This window comes from Athene noctua, chromosome 11 (assembly GCF_965140245.1).
Source record: "Athene noctua chromosome 11, bAthNoc1.hap1.1, whole genome shotgun sequence".
Classification (NCBI taxonomy): domain Eukaryota; kingdom Metazoa; phylum Chordata; class Aves; order Strigiformes; family Strigidae; genus Athene; species Athene noctua.
This window is the reverse complement of record NC_134047.1, coordinates 23221631-23248553: the sequence shown is the minus strand read 5'-3', so window position 1 is coordinate 23248553 and position 26923 is coordinate 23221631. Positions and strand designations below refer to the sequence as shown.

The 26923-nt window shown below is 45.5% G+C and overlaps 1 protein-coding gene and 1 long non-coding RNA gene across 2 annotated transcripts in view; one reads left to right on the top strand and one right to left on the bottom strand.

Annotated features, from left to right (window-relative positions):
* Nucleotides 1-2248: 2248 nt before the first annotated feature.
* On the bottom strand, nucleotides 2249-3416 carry LOC141964705 (uncharacterized). Its single transcript, XR_012634377.1, has 2 exons — nucleotides 3281-3416; nucleotides 2249-2802 (listed from the first exon to the last, which is right to left on the bottom strand). It is a non-coding gene; the product is annotated as an uncharacterized LOC141964705 (long non-coding RNA).
* Nucleotides 3417-3525: 109 nt separating this feature from the next.
* The window catches only part of SH3BGRL (SH3 domain binding glutamate rich protein like), a 45167-nt gene continuing 21769 nt past the window's right edge, over nucleotides 3526-26923 (top strand). Inside the window, exon 1 of the mRNA XM_074914843.1 lies at nucleotides 3526-3684. Coding sequence (XP_074770944.1) covers nucleotides 3640-3684 — 45 coding nt within the window. The 5' untranslated portion in view covers nucleotides 3526-3639. The remainder of the gene's footprint in view (nucleotides 3685-26923) is intronic.

The window sequence follows — 26923 nt, the reverse complement described above, 5'->3', positions numbered from 1 at the left end:
TACCGGGGGAGCATCCCTGACGCGTTCAGCCTTGCTCTGCCCTCCTCGTACCGTGATATTCGTGGTGGTGCCGAGGGGTGTGTTGGCACAAGCCATCAGCGGTGCAGGCGTTAAGCCGGGAGCGTTCCTGTTGCGGTTTGTGGCGTCCGGGTGCACTTCTCGCTATTATGAGGGATTCAGCAGCACTCCATTAGTTATTATTAATATTATTATTAGGATTCGGCAGCACTCCATCACCTCCGCTGAGGTAATCAACGGACGAAAAGCAGCAACACCGAGCGCCACGTTCGGTGCACTGGGGTTCACTTCCTCACGCCACCAGCTGCCATGTGTCGTGCTCAATTCCAGAGGAAAACACGGAAAGCCGGCCTTGCTCCCTTTCCGAGCGAGACGGAGGAGGAGAAGCAGATCTCCTGGGCTTCCCCACCCTCTTCCACAAACACGCTGGAGCAGGGGAGCGGCGTTGCCACCCCCCGCAAACCAGCGGGGCGCAGCGGAGACGGCAGCGGGACGTGGCCCTTGCAGGGCATGGCTGAGCCGGGGGACATGTCCCGAGTCACCGCTCGCCTTCTGGCTCCCGTTACTGGCACGCCTGGGAGGCTGCGATTGGAAGTGAAAAACATTTGTTTCCAGTGGAGAGCGCTGAGCTGACACCTTTTACGGATCACACGTTCCTCCGTTTTGGGAGTTCAGGCGGATCCAGATCGCCTTCTGTAGCCAGAGCACAACAGTCGGAGAAGGAAACCTGGCGCGGTCTCACGTTACCAGCCAAATATTTGCACTTGAATTCTGGATGTATTTCTCTCTGTGGTCACAAAGAAACCACGGAGCACTTGGAGCACATGTGCTTCCTGACCTTTTGTACAAGAGGGATTTTGCGGTTGATTACTGTAATACCTTTCATTGTGAGATTCTACTACATTTCTTTTTTTTTAAAAATAGCTCAATTTGCCAGTGCTCGAATCCCCCCATGCATGCTCACTCTTTGAGGAGATCTTTGCCATTACCAGCAACATTTTCATCTGAAACCCTGGATGACTCTGGGGTGGCCAATCCATTTTGCTCCCCATCGGGGAGCACTTACACTCCTGCTGCCCCTGAAGTCAGTGCCGGTGCTGCCACTTATGCAATATTACCACTTCAAAATATATATAAAATAATATAACCCCAAATTCAACTATTTCGTTTTCCTTCTAGTGACAGTAATAAAGATGCAGCCTGACAAGGTGGCCTTGTACAAACATACGCTAGAGCAAGTGCACAAAGGAATTGAGACAATTGCTGAATATTATACACATAGTTTTGTTGGCTGCAGAAGAACAGATTTTCCACTTAGAGGCATTATATAAATTTGTTCCTTTTGTTTGAGGTTTTGGTCTACCTTGAGAAGCATAATTAAACACTTCACTACTGTTTAACAGTGAAAACAAAAATAATACCATGGATTTTACATGAGTAGCCTGGGAATAGAAAACAATGTGCTTTTCTGCCAGTAGAGTAGAAAATTTACTATTATGAGTCGAGAAAATCCAGTCGTTTCAATAATACCCAGTTCATGTATTGTTCTTAATAAATCTTCTTTCATGAAGATAAAATGCCTTCTAAAGTGCACTTTTGAGAGTAATGATTGTACCAGTTTTTTTAGTAGGCAGAAAGACAAGGTGCAGTTCTCTCCCGAAGAATTTCAACTCTGAGGAGCTGAAGTGCGTGACAAGGAGGAGAAGGGCCAGCCAGCAGAGTGACAAGTGAGCCCAAAGTTCAAATAAACCTATCTATTCTGTTCTCCACCTGCGTTTTTTCATTCTTTCTGATAAGCTGTGGTTTCTACCTCTGGTGTTCCTTGCCATGAATCAGGTTACAGACCTGGCACAGAGCATGGTGCCTCGGAGGAAATGGGAATTGGCAGTGCATTTCTCAAGCAGCTGTGAAGGGGGCTCTACAAACACATCTGAAAAAACATTCCTTGAAGAATTTTAATCTCCTGGACTTAACCGGGTTTGTTTTAAAGAGATTAAAAAGTACACCATTATTTTTATTAACTTTTTAAAATTCCCTGAACGGGGGAATTTTTATTGTGTACCATCATCCTAAATAAATTTTGGTTTATTGCTTTTTCAGAACATACATAAATCTCGTGGCAGTCTCAAAGAGTCAGATGTGTATCATAAGTAACATCATAATCAGGCATGTCATCCTCAGTTTTCTTTCCTTTTACTATCAGCAAATTAATAAAACAAATACAGCCAACTTGAGTCAACAGACTTTTTTTAATTCAACAGGCTTTTCTAAAAACCGTCTGTGGTTAGAGAAAATACCTGATAATTTGAAACAGGAAAGCTTATTTTGTTTGGAAAAAGTAATTTCAGAAATACCACCCTCCTTTATGACAAGAGCAGAACAAGCATCTTTCATTTTAGCTGGTAGGTGTTGAAGTTTCAGCTTTCTATGTTTTATCACTGGAATTATTTTCTATTTTCTGTGAAGTTGCTATCAGAACGTATAATAAAATATATAAGGTAATATTTGGAGTACCAGAAGCGAGTGGATGACAGCTGCTGAATATAAATTATCCTAAATAACGTGTCACCGTGACTATGACAATTAAGCACTCTTTGAGGTCTCATCCGGTGGTCCTAATTAATACAAACGATAAAATAGGGTGCCGTGGAATTGCAGACAGGATGGCTTTATTATTTGTGTGGAAGATATTTTACGCTAATCACTGGAAGGTGAAGAGCTGACTGGATGAGCGGTCTTTTGGCAAGGGCCGGCCGACATGTCACTTGGATGGCAGCTTTCACGCTGGAATAAATTTTAAAAGAAAATTCTTAATTTTAAGTATCACTGCCCAGCAACATCTACCCATCCCAAACTTGCTCTGTCACCCCTCCAAGGGACCTCCACGGTAACGGGGGCCCGCGGGTGGGGAGCCGCAGGCTGGCTCCGGCCCGCCGGGGGTAGCTCGGTGGTGCCGGGCGGTGCTCTCACAGCCGGGCAAGGCGAGGAGGGGGCTCCCCCCGCGGGGGTGACGGTGATGGCGTGTTTCCAGGGTCGCGGGGAAGCTGCCGAAAGGCGAGAAGCGGTAACGGCGCAGCCCAGGGAACGGTTCGGTCCTTCCCGGCTCGCCGTGAGGGGCGGCGGTCCTGAGGGGAGGCGGCCGCCGCCACGGCGGTACCGAGGGGCTCACGGCGGTACCGAGGGGCTCACGGCCGTACCGAGGGGCTCACGGCCGTACCGAGGGGCTCCCCGCAGGCAGCGGGACCACCCCGCCGCTTCTCACCCCTTTCCCTGAGGCGGCGGCCCCGCCCGGGCCCTCGCATCTCCGCAGCGGAGCTTCCCGCCGCCATGGCGCGGGCGCCTCCTTCCCCCCGCACGTCTCGCGTGGTTCGTCGAGAACTCGCCTCGCCCCTTTCTTTCTTCCCTTTTTTTTTTAAAAAAAAAAAAAAAATCCATTTTTCCCTCTTCCGGGCTGGCCGGCGGTGACTGCTGGGCCGGCAGCCCAGTGAGCGCGGCGAGGCGGGGCGAGGCCTCCCGCCGCCTCCCTCCCGCCCTCCTGCCGCCGCCTCAGCCCCAGCCCGCGCCTCGCCGTGCAGCCCGCCCGCCCGCCCGGCTCCGCATCCCGCCGCCTCGTCTCCCAGCATGGTCATCAAGGTCTACATCGCCTCCTCCTCCGGCTCCACGGCGGTAAGAGGAGCCCCGGGAAAGTTGCACCGGGCGGGAGGGCGGCGGCGCGGGGCTGGGGAGGCGGGGGGCCGGCCCCGGCCGGGCAGCGTGAGGAGAAGCTGGGGCGGCCGGGCTTCACCCGCCCCGGCCCCCCGAGGGAAGCCTCCAGCGCTCCCAGAGAAGGGGTGTGGGTGTGTGTGTGTGTGTGTGTTGCAGCCGGCCGTCGAGAATAAAATGTCATTTCCTTCGCGATCTCGCCGCTTGTCCTGAGAGTTGTGTGTGCCGCTCCCACAGCCGCCACCGGGCTGGCTCCGGCAGCTTTCGCACCCCTCGCCCTGCGCTGGGAAGGCAAAACCACTAATCTTTGCATTTTTTTTTTTCCCTATTGTTCTTAAAGTTTATTTCTAAGCGGCGTCACCCATCATGTCAGTATTCGGTTCTGATGAGTTTATTCCTCTTACATCGAGTGATCAATGGTGGCAGGCATGTGTGGCTACTGTCCGAGGAGCTGCAGTTTCTTGCCGTGAGGGAATACAGGGGTTTGGCTCCTTACGGCCCCTGTGCGATGTAGGCAGAGCTCGTTCAGAAGACTGTATTATCCCAAAGCAAAATAATCAAACAAAAAACCTGTTGGTTTTTTTTTTTTTTTTTTTTTTGCTTAGGTTCAGTTGTAGCTCAGAGCAGTAGTGTCCTCAAGACTGTCAGATTTCTGTTTGATCTGTGTGAAAGATGCTCTGAGTCTGAAATCCAGAGGATTTTGTTGCACTTAGTATGAATGTGCTGGAGACCTACAAAACGCCAGAGACTTAGAAAATGCCAGCTATTACAGTTAATGATCAGTGACTTTTACTGCAAGTAGATAAAGAGGCTAAGCTGTGGCTGTGTGATGACCTTTCATGTCGGTAAGACTCTGTGCTTCAGGTACAGGTTCCCAAACTTTCAGAGAACAGTGATGTACAGAAGATAAAAAAAAAAAAAAAAAAGCCCTCCCTGAGTTCTCCTTATCTGGTTGAGCGCAGTCACTGATCTGGGATCTTCAGCAGATAAAATACCATGTTGGTAAGCTTTGCCATTGAAGGCTGCGATGCCGTAACCCCTCGCTTAGCTCTAATGACAGAGGCTGAGCCCTGTAGTGATGCAGATGGCACAGAAGCATGTGCCTTGGGTGTCCCTGCTGTCGCCCTCTTCCTGTGTCATTTTTGTTAATCCCGATGTCAATGCCAGCATCGACGTGCTGATGCTGACTCTGAAAAGCAGATGATTATCTGCTGCTGATCTGGAGAGCGCCTTGAAATCCTGAGTAGCTCATTCATAAGGAGGGGTCCAAAGGGATTTCTGCTGGGCTGATATGAAATGGTCATCTGGAAGGAAAGAAGCAGTCATTACCAAATTGAAAAAGTAGTTCTTTCTTTCTAGTACAGCTGCTAATAGGTTTCAAGCTGACTGATTCAGTTGCTATAGATTTTTATCAGTGACCTCTAAATGGCAGTTATTGATTTCTGTCTGTGTGGTGATACTAAGCTCCAGGGGTGCAACCGCTGATCTCAATCACAACCATGTGTTCCTGTTTTTAAATTAGATTTTTAATTATTAGTTTAGTGGCTTCTGCGATGCTGTCTCGTCCTGGTGTGGACTGTGCACATTACAAGGCTCAGTTCTGACTTACTGCTGCCTTATAGGCTCCTTTATGCACCCTTGACTGTGGAATTTGAATATAGCGTTGGCGTAGTCTGTTTTTGTGGAATTTGAGCGTAATATGCACATAATTGCCAGTTTTATGATGTGTATATATACTCATGCCTGTGTCTAAAGCTAGTGCAGCTCAAGTAATCTTGTGGTAATGAGCAGGACTTGCACATTCTCGGTTTACTGAGCACACCAAGGGTGTTTCTGTTGGCAGAGATCAGCCGAGTACCTCACCGGGTGGCTGTTTTCTTTCTAGTATAAGAATTTTAATTGACGTTTCAACCTAAAGTAAGACAGAGAGGCACCTATCTGGAGGGAAATGTGCTTGATGGGAATGAGCTGTTTTCGTGGGTCTTAAGCCATTGGTGAGACAGGCTCTGCTTGGAGGACCAGAGGAGCCTTTCCAGGGCTGAATTGGAAATAACCCACTCCAGGAATGGAAAATGCACATCAGAGGAGGTTGCTACAGAGAGATGGAACGGAGTCAAAGCTGTTTCCAGCAAAGTAACTGAACTAGCTAACATCAGCCCTGTAAGGGCTCTCATTCCTGCTAGGTTGGATTCGTACTGCCAGTGATGCCTGGCACTGTGTTATTTTGGTTTTTTAAAGGCTAATTTGCTTGAGTAGAAGCAAGACAGAAATAAGTATGAAATCTCCTCCTTCCTAGAAAATGACTGCCTGGTTTCTGTAAGCTGGTGAAGCTTTTGTGAGACTCCGGAAAGCATCATCTCCCACTGAAGGGAAAAGGGGTTGAAATTGCTTCACACCTCACAGCCTGGGGCTGTAAGTCTTGGAGGGTGCCCAAATTTTGCGGTCTTTTATTGACAAAGTCATACTTTGTTATGCAGTATGCTTTGCCACATCACAGTATATAAAATATTTCCCCAAGGCACTGTTCTCCATAAAGTTTATATTCAGTAGTATGTATCTCTGAGGAAAAAAATACCGTATGAAGCTCGTGTCTAAGCAAAGGCATTTCACAAGTGTGTTTAAAGGGATTTCTGGTGAAGTTTGCTTAATTTGTGCGTACATGTGTCATTCAGAGTCTGGGCACAGGCGTTCCAGGGGAAAGTGTGGCCGCAGAGCTGCCCCTTGATGGGTTTTGCAGCACGAGGAGTTAATGCTTGGTGTTATCTTCGCTGCGTTTCACCGGTTGCAGTCCTATATTTGTACTCGGGCGTGGGGTTTGCTTTATACCGGTGTGGGAAAGGTAAAGGTGACTTTGGGTTGGGGTGGTGCATTGCCGTGGTGTTGGGGGAGGCAGTGGATCTGCCACCAGCCTGATGGAAGAAGAGTTTCGCCCTGATAAGATTCCAGTGTACCCTTGAAAAGAGGAACGCTTGCTGAGTAAACAAGAGGAATGGTGAGCAGAGAAGCAGGATGTCTCGCACCTATTAAGGAGCAAAGAAGAAGAGTAAAAATTAACCTATAGCAATGTTAAAAGACAACAGTGTAACCCATCAAGTGAGCACACGGTTTTGTAAAGCAGATATAAAAGAGAGGCTTGGAGAATAATAAAGATACAGACATTTTGCCTGCATCATTTGCTTGTCGTGTCCGTCTCTACCGCAACAAATGGTGACCCCGGTGTGATTATTTGAAGGCGACGTGATTTCGACAGAGAGATTCTATGTGGGCTGCATGATGACTTGCAGTGGAGACAGAGCCCAGTGAAGCTGAGAGCAGTGGGAATCTGCCAGGTCCGGACCTGAACTTCGACACCTAATAAGGTGAGCCACCGGGAACAAAACTATAGTTGTGGGCCAACAAATAATGAAAGAGGAAGAGACAATATTGTCTGCTAAGGCCCTGTTAAAAGTAAAAAACACTGACCAAGGTTTAAAGAGAATGCTTATATGGAGTAAGATGCAAGGATTTGAAGCCACAGCAGCCACTGCACTCAGTGTGTCTGCCTGGCAGGACGTAGGGTAAAAACTATGGGATGCAATTTCAAAGGGGCAGAAGGATGCAGCAGAACTAGCTACTACGTGGCGGCTGTTAAGTGAGACTTTGAAAGAATGGAAAACAGAATGTGAGGAAAAGGAAAAATCATTAATGAGGGGGAGAGAGACTAATGATGATGACAGGAAAAACTCCATACCGCTCATGGCAAAAGGGGGTTGCTCTGCCTTATCTGCAGTTGCTGGAAAGAAACCTTGTACTGGGACTGTTAGATCTCGTTCTCACTCCCGGCCCCTTCCCCAGCCTGTCTCTAGTACATATCAAACTCCTAACCAACAGCTACAACAAATAAAGCAAGCTCAGAGTGGTGCTGAACCTACACCTACGGCACCTCCCTTGGAAGAACAAGGGCCGATTGAGGCTTTACAAATGCCACTACCCTCTGAGGGAAGCAGCGAGGGAGAAGGAGAAGAGGAGGAGGAGGGCGAAGAAGCAGTTTGAAATGCAGCGATGCAATCACTGCATATCACTCGCCCAAAGGGTAGTGACAAGCATGCACAGCTATGGACTTTACCTCCTGCTACTGTAGCTGTTACACCACAATCTCCTGATTGATTCTTGGAAGCAGTTAGAAAGCAAGCTGCCGAAGTGGGAAAGTAGGATCTGGTCGAAAGACTTGGCCCCTCGTATTCTCCACCACTCCCCAAAACTGATAAACATAGTGCCTTCCCTGTGTGCAAGGCACTCAGCAGCATGATGAACACAAACCGATAAGCTGGAAGGTGGGGCGGGATTTGCAAAATAAAGCTCAAAAATTTGGAATTAACTCTCCTGAAGTAATGCAACTTACTAGAATTATTAATACAGACCTTTTATGTCCTTATGATATTACTCATTTGGCACAAGTACTATTTCAACCCATACAACTCCAGGTATTTCAATCTACATGGAGACAGATGGCCCGTGCAGCAGCACAAAGTAATCAAAGATTGCCTCAGGGTGACCCCAGATGAGGGGTTGGAGAAGACGCATTGCTCGTCGAGGGACAGTTTAGTAATCCCCAGCTACAAGTGACCTGGCCTCCTATTGTGTTGGAACAATCTCAACAAATAGGAATTAATGTCCTAAAAAGAACAACGGAATTAGCGGCACCAAAACAAATGTATGTTGCTCTTCGTCAGGGTCCTAGAGAGCCTTTTCTACAATTTGCAGAAAAAATTTCAGCTGCTTTGGAAAAGCAGGTAGAAGATGAAGGACTGAGACAAATGTTATGTAAACAATTGGCAAAAGATAACGCTAATGAAGATTGTCAGAAAATTATTGAAGAGTTACCAGGCGATCCCTCCGTACCAGACATGGTTGCTGCCTGCTCTAAAGTGGGCGCTGTAGAACATAAAATGGCAGCATTGGCTCCAGCCGTGAAAAGTAAAGCGCCTCCTAAACGTTATGGATGTGGTCAGGATGGGCATGTGAATACCAATTGTCCAAGTAAAAATCCTCCTTCTAAACGTGCAGATGGAACACAGACAGGTATAACCTGCAATAAATGTGGCAAGCTAGGACGTTTTGCAAAGCACTGTCGTTCCTAATTCCATGCCAACAGACAGCTGCTTCAAGGAAAGGGCCAGAGGAGCGCGAGAGGGTGCGTGAAGATACAAAATCCCTCTGTACCCGCAGGAGCTCGGCCCTTCTCTGCGAACAACTGTCTGCTGCAACCGCAGGCTCCGCAGGGTTGGATGTACCCACCGCCGACACGGTAACTATAGTGACAAAAGACATTGTTAAGGTTCCCCTTGATGTGAAAGGACCTATAGGGCGAGGATTGAGTGCAGAGCTAATTGGGAGATCTAGCAGCACCTTGAATGGATTCATTGTGCCTGTGGGAATTATTGATGCTGGACAAATTTGTGCTATGGTTTCTACTCCTTACCAACCAGTAACCATTCCAAAAGGCACTCGCATTGCTCAACTTGTACCTTTTTTGAGCTGTGTTCCTAAGATGGAACAAAGGTTGCGACGTGATGTAGGATTCGGCTCCACAGGACCTCCGCAAGTCTTCTGGTCACAGACTGTTTCACCATCAAGACCACAGATGACCTGGACACTGTCCAAGAGAGGACAGTCGCCCGCAACAGTAACACTCCCTGGACTTCTGGACGCGGGAGCTGATGTAACTGTTATAGCTCGTTATTCCTGGCCATCCACTTGGCCAACAGAAAATATGGGAATGGGAGTGATAGGACTGGGAGGGTCGATGCAAGCAGGAGTAGCAGCTGCTCCACTTCTGATCACCAACCCTGAGGGTCAACAAGGTACCGTCAACCCCTATGTGACAACAGCCCCCCTGAATCTGTGGGGAAGGGACGGCTTGTCACAGTGGGGAGTGAGAATCACTACGGATTTTTGACAGGGGCCACTCTGCTGCAGGGTGTTAAACAACCCGCACTTGCATTGACCTGGTTAACAAATGACCCTGTGTGGGTGGATCAGTGGCCCCTGCCAATCGAGAAATTAAAGGCCCTGCAGGAATTGGTGGCAGAACAGCTGGCTGATGGACATATTGAACCTTCCCATAGCCCATGAAATACTCCAATGTTTGTAATCAAAAAGAAAATCAGGAAAATGGCAATTTTTACATGACCTATGGCAAATTAATGCTGTCACGGCTATGATGGCAGCCCTGCAACCGGGCCTGCCCTCACCTGCCATGATCCCTGGAGACTGGGAAATCATTGTGATGGATTTAAAAGATCGGTTCCTTACTATCCCATTGACCTCTCAAGATAAAGAAAAATTTGCATTTTCTGTGCCTTCTTTAAATCATGTGGAACCTTCAAACAGGTATCAATGGAAGCTTTTACCACAAGGCGTGAAAAATTCGCCAACAATTTGTCAGTGGTTTGTAGCACAAGCTTTGTCACCTGTAAGGGAAAGGTTTCCTACTGGCTATTGTTACCATTACATGGATGTCATCCTGTTAGCATCAAACAGCAAGGAGCAAAATTTAAGCCAGCCAGAACCTGTGAAAGGCCCCACTGTCTTTACAGATGGTTCAGGAAAAACAGGTAAAGCAGCAATAGTATGGTATGAAAACAACAACTGGAACAACAAAGTAGTATATCAGAATGGTTCTTCACAAGTAGTAGAGCTGCGTGCAATGGCTGTTGTTTATTTTTTTCTACTCCTGTAAATATTATAACTGATTCAGCATATGTAGCTAACTTAGTTTCTCAACTAGACAAAGTGGTTTTGACCATGTCAGACAATCAATTATTGTTTGATGTGCTCTTGGAATCTGGAAAAATATTCAACTACGAACAGAACCTTATTTTATCATGCACGTTCATAGTCATACTACTTTACCAGGGTTTTATACGAAGGTAACGCCAGAGTGGATGCTCTTGTTTCCGCTATGGCTTTGAATACTGTTCCTAACATGAAGTAACAAGCTGTATTATCACATCAATTTTTTCATCAAGGTTTTCGAGCTTTACAACAGCAGTTTGGTTTGTCCCATGCTGAAGCTCGCTCTATGGTAGCTGCCTGCCCTGATTGCCAAGGAACCCACACTCCAGTGTATTTTGGTACTAATCCCAGAGGTATGCAGGCTTTACAGATTTGGCAAACTGATGTTACTCATATAAATGAGTTTGGCCAACAGAAATATGTTCATGTTTCTATTGATACTTATTCTCATGCTTTGATAGCAACAGCACATAATGGAGAAACAGGAAAAGATGTGATTCGACATTTGCCGAAGGCTTTTTCTGTGCTTGGGGTGCCACGGCAAATTAAAATGGACAGCGGCCCAGCATATGATTCACAGAAAGTTCCAACATTTTTTAATTTGCGGGGTGTTACTCATGTTACAGGAATTTCCCCTTCCCCAACAGGACCGGCAGTTGTTGAGTGTTCACATGGCACATTGAAGCGACAGCTTCTCAAACAAAAAGGGGGAATGATTGGGGAACCAACACAGGCATGTTTAGATAAAGCAGTTTATGTTCTTAACTTTCTCCATTATGGGGATAATTCCTCTCTACCTCCTCTTTTGCAACATTTTTCTTCCCTTTTTTCAAAACAGGATTTGCAGAAGGGCGTCAAAGTACATGTTAAAGGTTTAGTTACTGGCCAGTGGAGTGGACCGTGTGAGCTATTAACCTGGGGCAGGGGTTATGTTTGTGTCTCTACAGATGCTGGCCCTCGCTGGGTTCCTGCTCGATGTGTTCGGCCTATGCTGGAACCTGCATCAGGGTGAAGGATGGGTAGTTGCACAACCCAAGCAGAACGTCTGGGTAACTTGGGCAAACGTGACACATCAAGAAGCTTTGTGCCTCTCTACTGCGAGCCCTGAAAATCCATTCTCCACGTGTTTGGTGGGATTGCCAGTAGACACATGGCCAAACCCATGAAACCTTCAGCCCTTTTTTCTTTGCAATTCTCAAAAAAATTGTACAGATAATTGGGGTGGGATATATAGTTACCTTCCACAGATTACGCAAGAACCCCAAGAACTAGAGTTGTTAGGTTCTGTTGTAATGGATGCTTGTGTGTTTTTTAATTATTCCTATAATCACTCTGCACGGAGGGGGCAAAATGTTAATGCAGCTAATGCTGTTTATCATAACTCAACCGCTTGGTGCAGTTACACCTCACCTAACGTTTCACGGTCTTTTGCTGTTCCTCTTGTGTTACCCTCTGATGTCTTTTTAATTTGTGGAGATCAAGCATGGGGAGGTATTCCCTCTAAATTAAATGGAGGTCCATGCAGCCTCGGCCCTCTCACCCTTTTGACACCAAAGGACACAATGGTACTGAATGTTGCCAGGTGTCAGAAACGAGTCCGGAGGACCGTTCACCAGTTTACCTCCAAATGTAATGACCAAATAACATTTTGGAATCCAGGTGAAATTATTGCATCCTCCATTCTTGCACCAGGAGTTGGCGTTACAAATGCTTTAGCAAATTTGAAGAAATTAGAGTGTTGGCTTAGCAAACAAACTAATGCTACCTCATTAGCCCTTAGTGGTCTTTTAACTGATGTTGATAGTGTTAGGCATGCTGCCTTGCAGAACAGAGCTGCCGTTGACTTTTTACTTTTAGCACAGGGACATGGGTGTGAAGATTTTGATGGAATGTGTTGCATGAATTTATCTGACCACTCAGAATCTGTTTTCAAAAGCATACAGCAGCTAAAAGATGGTGTTAAGCGTTTAACAGAAGATGATGGCTTAGATTGGCCGACAAGGATGTTTAAAGGTTGGGGGCTGTCTGGATGGTTAATATCTTTGGTCATAACTGTGGGGGTAGTGATCTTGGTAATTGCAACTGTGCTTTTAATGTTGCCTTGTCTTGTCAGTCTTCTGCAAAGGGCCCTGCAGAAAACTGCTCACGCAGTATTTTTAGCACAAATACAAAAAGGGGGAATTGCTGGGGGAGGCAGCCAGTCTGCCACCAGCCTGATTGAAGAAGAGTTTCGCCCTGATAAGATTCCAGTGTACCCTTGAAAAGAGGAACGTTCGCTAGGTAAATAAGATAAGAGGAACCGTGAGCAAAGACGCAGGATGGAAGAGCTGCAGTCTCACACCTATTAAGGAGCAGAGAAGAGTAAAAATTAACCTATAGCAATGTTAAAAGGCAACAGTGTAACCCATCAAGCGAGCACATGGTTTTGTAAGGCAGATATAAAAGAGGGGCTTGGAGAATAATAAAGATACAGACATTTTGCCTGCATCATTTGCTTGTCGTGTCCGTCTCTACCGTGACACCATGGTGCTCGTAAGCAGAGATAAACTTCCAGTATATTCAGGTATAATTAAGGACTTGGCCAGAATATGGTGATTGCAGTCTTGGTCTGGCCTCTTATTGACTTTCACCCCAGAAATCGTTATGTCATAGTTAAAACACCCATTTCTTGCTGTATTTAGAAGTCTTGTACAGGGAGTTGTCCTTTCTCTTTAATCTTTCTCACTGTGAACATCATACTGGTGAGTCACAGGCTGGGGCAGGGACCCACAGGGGACTGTAATTCTGAAGATGAGCTGTAGACACCGAACGTGGGAATGTGCATGTGTAGCTTCTGTCCAGGAGTCTCTGTGACGTGCGGTCGGAGCGAGTGGTGTTACTTAGCATGAGACAGCGTTGGAGGCTACGAACGTGAAATGACTGACACAAATGCTGCATTCAGAAGCACCCAAGCGTTGACGCGACCAGAGGCTGTGCAGGCTGTGAGAGTGATTTGACTGTAGACTTCCTATTCAAATCCTTCGAGAGACGAAAGGAGGAGAGGCCAAAGAGTAATTAATTAGGCTTTTGCTCCTGGAAGAACCTGAGGAGGGAAGAAGCTGAATTGTACAAGTCCAGCCTGTGATTTTCTCTATTAGTGTTTTAAGTTGGGTTTTGGGTAAGAGCTTCCCCTGGCTTTCCTGCAGCACCAGAAGCACTTGTGTGCATCTTCCCGAAGGCACTTGGATTGCCAGTTTTATTGATCTCGCGTGGAAAGGAGCCAGCTGTTTAAATTCTTCTCAGTCTTCCAAGTGTGCATTTGTTGCCAACAACTGCACCGGTCTTGACTACGGGCTTTGTCTGAGAGGATCGTGTTCGTTCATCCAACATCCCCTTGCAAGCTCCAGGAGTATGGATGAAACCTGGAGGCTGTGGAGTGGGCTGAGCTCCCCCGTGTGCCGCTCCCAGTGCTGCGGGCCGTGGAAACTGCTGCATCGAACCCCTGGAGACTGCTGCTCGGAGCCAAGAGCTTCGTGTTTGTGGTCTACAGCCCCTGCTTCCATCTCTCCAGGCTCTTCCCCCTCGCTTGTTTTGATGGCTGCGTGGGTGGTTTTCCTTCCTTACCTCCTACAGCGACTGCAGACATGGCAAAAAAAAGAGATGATCTCCAGAGTTGGTGTCAGAGTCCCACATTACGCATCAGCCTTGCTGCTGTTTAGGGATATTTTTAGAGAGGAAAGGAAATTTTACTTTATTTTTTTATTCACAGAGTTAGGGGTGGGGTTTCATGGGTTTTTTTGTATTATTTTCTTACTTAGGAATCAGTCTAGGTCTTCCCTGCCCACCAGGAAATGAAGAGGAAAGTGGCCTGTGGTCTGGAGAGCAAATATTTGCTTGCAGTTACTCTTTTCTTTTCTCCCACGTAACCCAGTGAGGGACAGGAGCACTTTCTGGTGCTGCTGGGGATAGACAGCCAGTGGCAAGTGCTTTTTGGAGCATTACAGGTCACAGCTGAGGGAGAACAGCTTTGGAAAAAAGTGACTGAAAAACAAGCTGAGTTGTGTGTAGCCACCAGCTCTTGTCCCTGTTCAACAGCTCCGGGCTTCGGGAAAACTGGTGAAGCTGCAGTGTCCTTCTGAAGCAATCCTAGGGAAGTAACACATGGAGAGATGGAGATTGTACAAAAAAAAATTATAGTTTGAATTTAAATCCCTCTAGGGCCTTTTCCCTCTGCTTATCACAATAAATGCAAATGTCACCAGCCCAAGCTAGAATGAGCGGTCTGTGTGCTTTCTGTTTCTGTGTTATTTTGCCTCTTTGAGGTTTCTGAGCTTTGGTTTCGGTGCTTCGGGGTGTGAACAGCGCGGCGGTGCGGGAGGCAGCTCTGTGCTGAGCCTTGCTGAGGGCAAACGCAGCTGGTGGGCCTTTGTTTTTATCAGTTTTCATCAGTGGGTGCTGTGAGTGTGCCTTGTTCAGCAGGAGTGTGCAAGGTTGCAAATGTGTTGTCAGAGCCCGGATGCTGGTGGTCACGTTTGTCATCTCCAAAGCCCTGAGCAGCAGCTGTGGATGTTCCAGAGCTGCTGCTGAGCTTCCTTCTGTCAGAATGGTGCTGCCTATCAGTGCAGTTAGCACCAGAAGAAAATACTATTTTATAAGAATAAAAATATATTTTATATTTATATTAAAAAATTATATACATTTATATATATAAATATATTTTATAAACAGTCTTGTAATATGGTGCAAGTTTAGGTAAAAGCATGTATTACAGGGAAAATAAGCTGCATCTGTCATTTTAAAAACAAACTAGCCAAGTATATATATTTTCGTGATACTTAGCTGGTGCAATTTATATACTGTGGAGGAAAACAGACTTGTTAGGCTTGGTATTGATTTTTAAACCCGTCTCTTGTGTAAACATAATGTGCATGAAGTACTTTTTTGGATACCCGGTGTTAACCAAACTTAATATCTTTCAATACAATGGTATGAATTGTTCTGAATTAGAGCTTCAGAGTGGAAGACAAAATACGTAACGCAAATTTATCAAGGCAGTTAGCGAAGATGCGTTCCATCTGCCTTGTGGTTGGCTTTTTTTAAGTCATTGTTCCAAACTTCAGATAAGTTAAATGTTTTCCTTGAAGTATTACATTCAAATTTTTAATAAAGCCGGAGATTAAATTGGCTGCAGTTGTTGCAATAGTTTTAATATATCAAACTAAAAAACATTCTACTGTGCTTAAATAAAACCAGTTTACTAACAGCATGAGAAAGATGGGAAATTATACTCCACGGTTCGGGCTGGGAAAGGCTTTTTGCTGAGAATTATCTGTAGATTGTTTATGCAGGTATGACAGTGTTTATTTCGAGATGGTGCGTCAGGATGATGTCTTTCTCACGTGCTGCTTGGGGAGAAAAGGCTGACTTTGGGAAGAAGCTGAATGCTGTCAGCGTGCACTGGCTTTGCTTGAACCCCCAACTGCAGCACTGCGTGTGATACGATCCATACAGTGTCATGTCAGTGCTGAGCACTTGCACTTTTTTAATAAATATTTGTAAAGTTGAGCAAAGACCTTTTCGTATCCTGAGGCATTAAAGTTACGCTCAGAAAATTCCTATAGAAGTCAGTGAATTGGCATGTGTTTAACGAGCAGAGGATGCCAAAACCCAGAGTCTGCAAGGTTATTCTGATTCCTCCCAGAAGAGGAGGCATCAGGGAGAGAGGAAACAAAATGAACTAAACAAACATTTATGTATTTCAGCTGTTCAAGCTCAAACCAGAACTAAAATATTCCCCTATATGATAAAAAGAAGAGCTAAGGATGTGCCGTTGTCGTAGCCAGAGACAGATGAGCTCTGCCATACGGAGCTATTCTTTGTGTTCCCAAACCTTGAGCTGCTGCCCTGGAACCGCTGATCTGAGTTCCTGGCACTAATCGGGGATCTGGAAACCTGAACCACATCCACAACTTGTATCAATATTATGCTATTCAAGACCGTTTCTATTCAAACATGAAAGCACAGTGTTAATGATGTTTGTTTGACCCCCGCCATATTCAGGGGAGCCCTTCAGTTTATGATTAAAGTACTTTTGTTGGTCAGATATTTAATCAAGCCTGAAAGAGCTTTAATTGTAACATCTACTATTATTTGTCCCAGAACCTCTGTCCAGGAGCACATCCTAACCAGGACAGCACCTCCAGCTGACTGCTAAGGCCCATTTTCTGAAATTGAGAAAGAAGTCAAGTGAGACCAAGGTTTAAGCCACCAGAAGAAAATGAGTTAACGTCAAACTGTGGGCTGACTAAAGCTAACACTTCTGGATAGAGCTGAAACGGTCTTTGCATCCTGACCTACAACTTCTTCCTGTTGGGCTTAGTTTCCCCTGCGAGAAGTAGATGTGGTGATTTGATTAATTAGCTATCTGAAGTTTTGTTTTATTTGGGCTTTTTTTTTCTGTGCATGAATATTGCCTCACTTTAAATTCTAAAGGCGCTTGAGGATAAAATTTTAGCTATTACCTGTTGAGAGACCTATTGTTTGAATTGCTGTGGTGTTGGAGTGAAGAAAGGAGCCAAAGGCAGCAGTGGTTTAAAAAAGGATCTTGGGGAAATCTGGAAGCTACAGGCTATCTTCCTGTGCTGGACAAATTGATGTTACTCTTTGTTTGACTTTCTCCCAGGGCTTGTGGACAGAGATTGTGGAGGGGGAAGAATCAAAGCACTGTCAGAGAAGAAAGCTGTGCTGCACAGCTGAGTTACCTGGAGCAGCCACCGAGCAGCCGAATAAGGCTGATCCCTTAATACTGAATCCCTGGACTTCCAGAAAGTTTTGGACAAGCTTTGGCCAGGTTAAAAATTTCTTTTTCATAAAGAAACTATTCCCTGGAATAAGAGGAAGGGATTTTTTTTTTTCTTCTTGGCTTCTATAATTGATTACACACCAGTTACATAAACCAGGTAACAGTGAAGACTTTGAAATACATAGGCAGCTTTTGCTGCCTATAGCAAGGATAGAAGATAGAAGTTGGTCCTACAGAGCTCTGTGCTTTACCCGAAGCAGGGTGGAGGTGACGAGGCTGTTGGTGAAGGGAGGTCACACGGTGTGAGAGCAGCCTCCTGCACCTGTCCTGGGTGGGAAAGCAGGAAGAAACTATCATCTTCCTGTGCAAGAGTGAGGTTTAGACTAACAATACTGTTTAGCAGGGAGGTCTGGAGCTGTACTAGGTAATTCTACAAAAATATCGTATCGGTGGTCATAAAAAACCAAAATGTCAGGAATTTAAAAAAAACCCAATACCACTGTATAAATCTGTGGTAATTCTGTGACTTTAATAGACTGGAAGTGTTGTCTTTAAATGATAAAAAAATGTGAGAAAAAATGTTAAGTAGGGTGAGATGATCACTGTAGGGAGAACAGCCAAATAAGGTAGAATTCTGCAGCTGAGAAAGAGCGAGCCAAAGAAGTATGAGAAGTGATACGATCATGTCGCACACCAGAGAACAAATAGGAAGTGATTATTCATAACATCTAATGCAACAACTGGGGGAGAGCAAGTGAGGCTAGCAGGTGGCAGGTTCAGAATAAATGAAGTACTTTGTTTGACAACATATAGTTTAATGGAGAAACGCGCTGCCAGAGAACGTTGTGTATGGCAAAAATTGCATGGGCTCAGGAAGCAGTGAGACAAATTAAGGGGGAAAGTCTATTAAGGGCTATTAAACATAATTACTGCACCTCTGACTCAAAACTGTGGATTATTGGAGTCTGGGAAAGTATAATGTGGTGTAGCCCTCTGCGCTCAATCTGTTGCTGTGCTCTTCCCTGGGATCTGTGGCCGGTGGAGGCAGGATACTGGGGTAGACAAGTGTTGGCTCTAACCCAATAAAGCTGTTCTGTTCTTGGATGAAATTGGCTCTGCTCCCAAAATTATGGTAACAGTTTGCATTTAAAAATCTAAGAAAATGTTAGCCAGGAAAAATGTTTGATGGAAAAGAATTACATGTGTATGTTTGGGATCTGTTAGTTTGTTTTTAATTTGGTGGTTGTTACAAAGGCCTGCAACTGTGAACGTATTAGAAGGCCCTGGACATTTAGGTGTAACTAGAAATCTCTGAAATGTAAACAAATCCTGTATCTGTTTTATATTCAGACATACCAAAGTGACTGAAATCCTAATCTCACTCTGCTTTGCAAACTCTGGGATGCTGTGAGAGACTGTAGGTACGAGGGGAACTTCTAACTGTGTTTGTCCCTCATAATCTTAGAAACCAGGGGGGAGAAAGCAGAAGTTAGTAATAATTCTCCTTTTTGTTTCCTTCCGAACAAGTGCAGTTCAGTTCAGGAGCTGAGCACAAGGCTGTAAGAAATATTGTGTGAAGCTGTTTGTTACGCGGTGGCTGCTGGCAGGCTCAAAACTTTCTGTGGAGAGCTAAGAAGTGAAATCTCACGGTTTGGACATTGAGTAAGACTTTGCATGGCCAAGACTTGCCATTAGATCTTCTATTTCATGTATAAAGAAATGCACTGTGGGATCCAGATGGGGTGGGGACGTTAGTGACTGGGGGAGTGAGCATGAAGCAAGCTCTGCAGTTGATAGACAGCCTCTCCCGCCGAGGTTCGAGGTGGATGTTGTGCTGGGGTGTGACAGGGGAAAACTTCCCATTAATCAAAGCTGAAATGTCACTTTTTTCCGGGGCTCTTGGGCAGACAGGGAGATGGGAATGAGAGCTTACAGGAGTGAACATGGCTGTTCTTCCTGCCTCTCATCGCTGGTCACCATCTCAGCGTTTCTTACACACGAAACAGAAGTGTTTGGTGGTACAGACAGCAGGTGATGCCAAACCCAGCGTGGTTTTGCAGCATGAACAGCAGATGATGACATACATCATGTTTAGACCTAGGTAATAAGGGAGGTGTATCAGAAACCCCTCCCGCCTTAGGCACAGCTCAAAATAAACTGGCAAAGTCCAATGTAAACAGAAAGCAGGCAGCCTCTGGAGAAAGTAAGAATAGTTTTCGCATAAAACCACATTTTTATGAGAGTAGTGTTTCCAGGCAGGTTTAAACAGCACATCTGTATTCACCTCATGGGATCAACCTTTGGCTGTCCTAATGTCACTGGGAGTTTTGCCACGGACTACAGCAGGACAAGATTTTATTCCTTAGGAAATATTTAGTGCTGCTTATCCAAGATCACTCCTGTGTGCCTGTTGCAAATGTACTCGGCCAGAGCAGCAGCTGCAGAGCAACTGGCAGAACGGGAGGGGAGCAGAATAACTCCGTGAATGAATTTAAAAATAAATCCCAAAACATTCTCACTGGACATGGATAGAAGTGAAGTTCAAGTGAAGCTGATTTATGGATAGTAAATGCAGGAATTTTTTTTTTTTTCCCCTAGGCAGGAAATACAATATATGTGAGGAGAAATAAAGAGGCGGGTTTGCAAATTTACTTGTTAGTGACCTGATAATCCTGATTAAGAACTGGAAATTCCTTTCCACCCTGTAATACAGATAAGCAAGTCTCATGGTTCTGGTGGCTAAGTCCATGAAAGCTTTGTACTTGAGCAATCTTTCTCTAAATTTCTCTTTCCTTTCATCATATTAACATGTACCAGGAGGTAGCTGTGAGAGCCTCCATTTCACCCACAGAGGACTGAGGTTTAAGTTGTGCATGCTGTGAAAAGATCAAAGTAGGTCCATGAAACTATCTCGGGGAATGTTCCTTCCAGGAATTTACACCTGTATAAACTGAGGAGCAGCTGGACAGACAGCTCTGTCTTCCACATAATGATCTGGAACCAAAATTAGCAGGTTGGAAGGCGTTAGGGCAGCTATCACCTCACACTGCCAGCCGTCGGGCATTAGGCTGAGACTGAAGAACATCAGAGGAATGAAACTATTTTGGCTGCTCGCCCAGGCCTGGAGAACTCCATCCTACAGCAAATAAACAACTGGGGGACTTAATCTTTTAAAAAATAAAATGCAGTGTGTATTTGTCTTAGTTTCTAATCATGGTAAGCAGATGCTAGCTTGCACAGAGGCAGAAGGAAGCTTGTGGTTTAAAAAAAAAAAAAAAAAGGCAGATACCATGGTGACAAGAATGATCTAAAAAAAATTAGAAAAGACAGCAGGGCTTGCAGAGTGCCCTCCAGGTCATGGCTCTGCCGGTGGCCACCAAGGTGTGGGCAGCGCCCGGATTAGCTCTTGGGCTGGGCTGGGAGGTGGCACTTCCCTTTGGGCTGCAGTGACTCAGTGGGTGAGAATAGCTTGTTGGTGGGGAGGACCTTACTGCGTTGGAAAATGCTCCAGTTTTTAAAATTCCTGCAGAGAGTGACTTCAGGATGTCTCCTGAGACGTCCTCCTGAGAGCAAACTGCCAGGCGTTGGCCTTCCTGGCTACCGCAGGCAGAAGTTGGCCAACTGCTGCATTGCTTCAGCTACCGAAAGTATTCGAAAGTACACTGTGGCCAATTCTTGTGAGCTTTCTATTTATCTCCCTCTCTCTCCCCCCTTAAAGTTTCTGAAGTTACAATATTTTGTCCAGGTCTGCCCTAAAATACAGAGGGGATCTGGGGCCCCCAGGATGATCCATGTTTGAAATATTACCCAGGCAAGTGAACTGGTCAGAAAGCTGGTGCCCATACAGACTAGTGTCTGCTAAATCTGTCCTCTCCAGGATGCTTTGGTGTGGCTGACCTGCTGTTCTGTCTCAATACAGCCTCACTCTTTTGGAAAGTGGGGGAAAACTTGCATTTAATCCATAGTGTTTTTCTTATTTCCCTCTTCCTTTGTATTATGATATTTAGGTATTGCAGTTCAAGAGAAAAAGCTTTCTTTTGAAAAATTTATTTGGTTTAGCTTTAGAATAGCAGTCATCAAAAAGAGTCTTTTGCTAAATAATGTCTGTGGTATATATCAGTTCTCTATATGTGGTATATTTGAGTTCTTCAAAGATAAAAAGTGATGCAGATCAGAAGCACCTGGATTTAGCATAGGATCCCCGAGGTCATATTTCTTCTTAAAGTAGATTTTTATTTAAAGATAATAAATGCCTGGCAGTATAAAGGCAGTGAAACAACAATTAATGCTGTAAACTTTTAGTCTTGTCAGTTAATTTTGTCTCTCTGTGTGCTAAACCATACAGGAAGCAAACCTTCTTTTTATTGCAAACCACAGGAGCCTTGTGCAATATTTGTCTGTGCGTTTTAACTCCCTTCCTAACCAGAGTTCATCTCTCGTCAAACAAAACAAAAAGTGTTTTTCCTCTCTACTCTCTTTGCCATGCAGGACTCCTCATCGCCAGCATAAATCCAGATTCTGAAAAATAATTACATTAGCAGCTGTTTCAATAAACACCCCAGAGTGTCACCATCCGTGGTGCGTGTTGGTCGAAGGCTGCCTTCTCAGGCTGCTTCCCCAGGAAATACTAGCCAAGTGCTGTGCCGGCTGTGGAGAGTGGAGTTTTGGGGTGAAACGAGGTGGGACCTGTGCTGGTTTGTTTTAACTGACGTAACACAACAGCCAACCGCTTCTCATAGGGTGTAGTTGCTGCCAACATTGCGTGGACTACTGAAACCTGTCCCGGAGCCCCCTGTGAAAATAAAGAGAAAGGAGGAATAATTCTGGCTTTCAGAGAGAGATTGGCTGAAAAAAGCAGACTCGGAACCTGACAGCGGTGGTGAGGTCCAGACCTTCAGGACTAAAGCCCTCTTTAACGCTTCTAGAGCAAGCAGTCAGGTTTTCAGTGGCACTCACAGTGCCTTTCCCCCTGTTTTTCTCAGCCACATTGGGAACTTTAGAATATCTAGGAATATGTCATATTCCAGAGAGTTTTCTGTGTCTCATGTGATACTGAGCCTGATTATCTTGTTGGAGATTAGCCTTCTGTGTGTTAAATTGCATTATAGTCAGCGCCTAAAGCCTGTCTGTCTGTGAAGCTGGGCTGTGGTGTATTTGATACTGTTTGTAGGAACAGCCACAAATGATCCCTAACCCAAATAACAAAGTAAATAAGCAGTGATTTGAAAAAAACAATTATTCCTGCCAACAACAGCTTAGGAAAGGAAGCTCTGAGGTGAAGGGTGCATTCAAAATCGTTCAAGGAGTCTGTGACAGACATAGCTTAGACTTCAGAAATTTTTCTTCTGCTTAGCAAAAAGCTCCCGTTTCCTGAGACTGTTTTGTGCCTCAGATAAGAGAGTACCAGCGAGATGCTGAGGATGTAGAGACACCGGCAGCACATGGAACAGTCGTGCCAGGAGAAGGAGCTGTTGCTGGAGGCTGCCCTCTGCTCAGCTCCTCCCTGAGTTGCCCATTGAGCGCCCTAGGGCCGAAGGAAGGGGTGAGCACAAACAGCTTCTCCTTCCCTCACAGCTGACCCGGCTGGCACCACCTGGAAGAGGGGACATGAAGGGGTGACAGAGAACCCACGTGTGGTGGGAAAACATCTTTTCCCTGAGGGGAAGGGCCGGGTGCAGGCACTAACCTGTAAGGCGTTGTCAGAATGTTACACCAGGTTACACAAGTAGGAACGTTACACAAGGTTTCCTGAAGCATGCAGTTCTCTGCTGTTCTGCCCGAGTTGTGCCAAGCAACTCACTGTGAACGTCAGTAGTGATTAATGAGGGAAAATTCAGAAGCTGTGTTATAAATTTAGAAGCGAAGGCAGAATATAATTTTATAATTTTATAGGAATAAGAACAAGCAAAACAGTGCTTGGGTACGCCGGGGAGTCTTCGCTCCGCAACTGGCGCACACTGTACAAGGCAATACCACTTCCTTTATAGTCTAGCTTAATTACATATTCATAAAATGGGCATATTTCTTCTGAGAAGTTTCTACCTCCAAGTTGTGCAGGCGTAGTAGGGCTTCTTGAATCTTCTCGAACCTTCTGGTGTGGTTGGGGGATTCAATACAGGGGTCTTTCTGGAAGCATCCCCTTCTCCCTTTGCCTATGCACAACAACAGTCCTCATAACATAGTCTGTGGTTACAAAACTTTTAACCAACTTAACAACAAAACCATGGCTGCTTCCTTTTAACGTATATACACCGCAAAATGCTTGCAGCACATCTGTTTCCCGTATGCCCACACTAAAGGTCACTCTGTTTCACAGCACGAATCACCATTGCATTCCTCACAGCTGTAACACCAGGTTGGTTGTTACGATTTCTGCTTTCCTGCTAACCTTAAACCTTGCTCAGGTAAGTGGAGTTGCTGGAGATATTCTGGCTGATACACCACGAGTTCATTCCAGACCTGGGGTTGGTTTTTGTTAAGCAGGTGCTGGGGTTTGCACGTCCTTCTCCTGGATAGTTTTTGAAGCCTGTCTGTTCGCCGCAGGATAATGCAGTGTGCATTTGGTTCCTTTGCTTCTCCTGCCCGCTCTCATCTCTGTGATGTTCAGGAGTTGTTAGTTTTATACCAGTTTCCTGGAGGAGCACATCTATTTGTTTTTATTTAACCCTGTGCAGAGTTTGGATGCTGTGGCTAGGTACATATTAGACGTCCAGTGAGTTCAGCCTGCCAAGCTCCAAGTCTGCTGCAGAAAACAACTGTGTGCAATAAATGAGGAGTTCATATTCTGCTGCTGCTTATGCTTTGTTAACGGATAACCGAGATAATGGAGCCTGTATTCCTGCTGTAGGAAACTGTCTCTCTGTTGGTTTTGGACCAGACGAGCAGTTTTCAGGCTTATGAAAGTCAAATGCCACAAAACTGACTTAGAAAATAGCCAAGGGTCAATTTATTTTGTATTGTAATGGTGGTGTTTTCCTTTTGATTATAGTTGTTCCGGGTGCAGCGATGGTTCGGGGATGGTGTCAGCGCACGTGGTTAAAACTGTGGCTTTGCAATACATCAGCGTTTCTTTATGTTCTAATCTAAAGCAAGATAAGGGGGAGCTTAGGTCTGGAAGCACGATTTTGCAAGATACATTTATTTTGGCTAACTTTAGTAGTCTAGTCACAAAAGAAACTAGAAAAACCTCTGATACGTGAATATTTGTGCTTGCGAATCCTTCCTGTTGCTGAATGAAGCCAAGGCCTGAGACAGGAATGGCCTGAGGCCAGGGTTTCATGTATGCTTTCAGACAGTATTGCTCCGGGAGAGGCAGCCCTGCATCCCCTGGCTGGTTTCTTTCCCTGCCCTCTCCTTGTGATGACACCAGTACCCACAAGTCAGCGTGCTGGGCTGGGTTGGGGCCCCCCAAAGCAGTACTGATGGGTGACTGGAAGAGTTTCTCCAGCTCAGACCTCCCCGTAGCCACGCCAAGGCCTACACTGGTGCAAGAAGGGGCGAATACATGCTCAGAGACAACAAGCCTTTGAAGCTGAAGAGGAAGTCTTTTTCCATAACCCCGATTTGTGCAGGTTGAACGTATACGGTCCCAGCGACGAGCCGTGCTTCCCCGACAGTATCTCCTGGATAAGCAGACTTGGACCTGGCACTGGAGGAGGAGGTGAGGTTTGAAAGCAGCCTGGAGAGAGCCCCTGCACCAGGACCAGCAGGTTTTTGATGCTGGAGAGCTCTGGGCATATGAATTGCAAGCTGCTGGCAGCCAGTGCCCAGAGACAGCAGGCTGCTTCGAGTGCAAAGTCCATCTTTAATCAAACAGGGTTCCTGGTGGGGCTGTTTGCAGAAATTACGTGAAGGGAGGGGAAGATCATGCTGCTTCTCGCTCCTCCCGCGGCCGCAGCGGCCTGAAGCCCAGCGTGAGCAGAGAGTTAAGCAGTAGTCGGGCATCCCCCCTGTTCTAAATCAAGCACAGATCCTTCCTTCAGAGAGAGGACAAGCGTTAAGTCTGACACCTCTCCAGATCTTAAACACCTCTCCCGGTGTGCAGCAGTTGGAAGCTTCATTTGCATTCGCTGTTTTTCTGTGTTCATGCATTTAGCGGCTTCGGTGCCTCTTCTAGTAACAGCTCTGGTGCTGCCAGCCCCTTCCTGCAACTTCTTGGGTTTTAACCCCTCCCTTGCCCAGCTGCTGGGGGATTTTGTGTTTTCATGTGTGTGGAAATACAGACTGTAAAAAGGCTTCTGCCATCATAACAATAAATGCCTCTGTTTTTTCGGTTGATGATGGAATGAGATTTGAAATGTTTTATATCTTGCATTAAAACCCCTGAAAATAGAAGTTTTGGTTGTGTGGGATTGTTTCTGAAATCCAGACAAATAATCCTGTTGGGCATTGCTATCACTTTTCATGTAACTTCAAGAAAAAAACTCACAACCAAACACAACCAAAAAAACCCCAAGCAAACGCAAAGCTAATTTCTGGATGTACAGAAGGGATCTGTATTTGGAGAGGGGACTGATGGTTTCCAGAGGCACTGTAACCAGCCAGTGCAGTGATGTGCTCGGAGGTGTTGGCATGCCAAACCATCTGGATTTAAAAATCCAGATAATATTGGGTAACTATTCATGTTGTATATACATCTTGCTTTGAATCGTGTGGGGAGGGTGGGAGTTGCTCAGACATGTGGCACAGCCGAGGGTTTTTAGTTGTGGCACTTCAGCCGCTACAACTGGTTGTTGGCCAGATGGAAAGCTCTCTGTAGCTTACTTAGTGATTGAAAAGTAGTGTCGTGCAGGGTTTAGTAAATCCAGGTTACCGAGGACCATGATGTGGACTGCACACAGATCTTTATTTTTGCCCCATTGGATTTAGAAACAGATCGTTTTAGAGTCATGTCGTGTGTAGTGGTTCTTTCTCCCACAGCAATTAATAACCTGATTGTCGCTGTAAGTCAGTGTGTTGGGCACAGTGCTGATGAGCACAGAGCAGAGATGAGCACACGTGGAGTGAATATCTTTGATTATTTGAACCAGATCACAACAGTAAATTAATTCCTTTGTATTGGAGTTTATCTCAATTTCGACCGTGTAGCTTCTTCCTCCGGGATGAACTCTGAATGTGTTTCCAGCTGAGGAGCCACAGGTAACTAGGGAAAACCTTTCCTTAAGGAAAGCGAAACACGAGACAGGTATATTTCTTCTAGCACAATAAGTTAGTCCATATTTGTGATAAAGCCTTGAAATAATGTTTTTTATTACGTCTGTGCTTCTAGCCTTTTAACAGGCCATGACTGCTATGGAGAGGAGCATTGGCATCCTGACTTCTGCATAACTTTGATTTGGCAATAGTGACTCTTCTTAAGGACTTTACAGAATTAATAGAAGCATCTAAAGCAGACAGTAGAGGGATGTTTAATTTCTTTTTTTCAGTGAGGATGCAGGTATCCTGACTAAAGGCACGTTGCATCAGATTGGCACAGCCATCCAGAACACTCTTGTGAGTTCTGTGCATCTGCCTAGTAGGCTTGTGGCTGAGCTGGACTCAGGCAAAACAAGTAGGGTGCTGCTGGTGGGGTACATGAACCTTAGCAGGCCAGGAAATGTGAAATAGGTGACTGAAAAAATATATTGAGGAGCAGCCAGTGAGGAG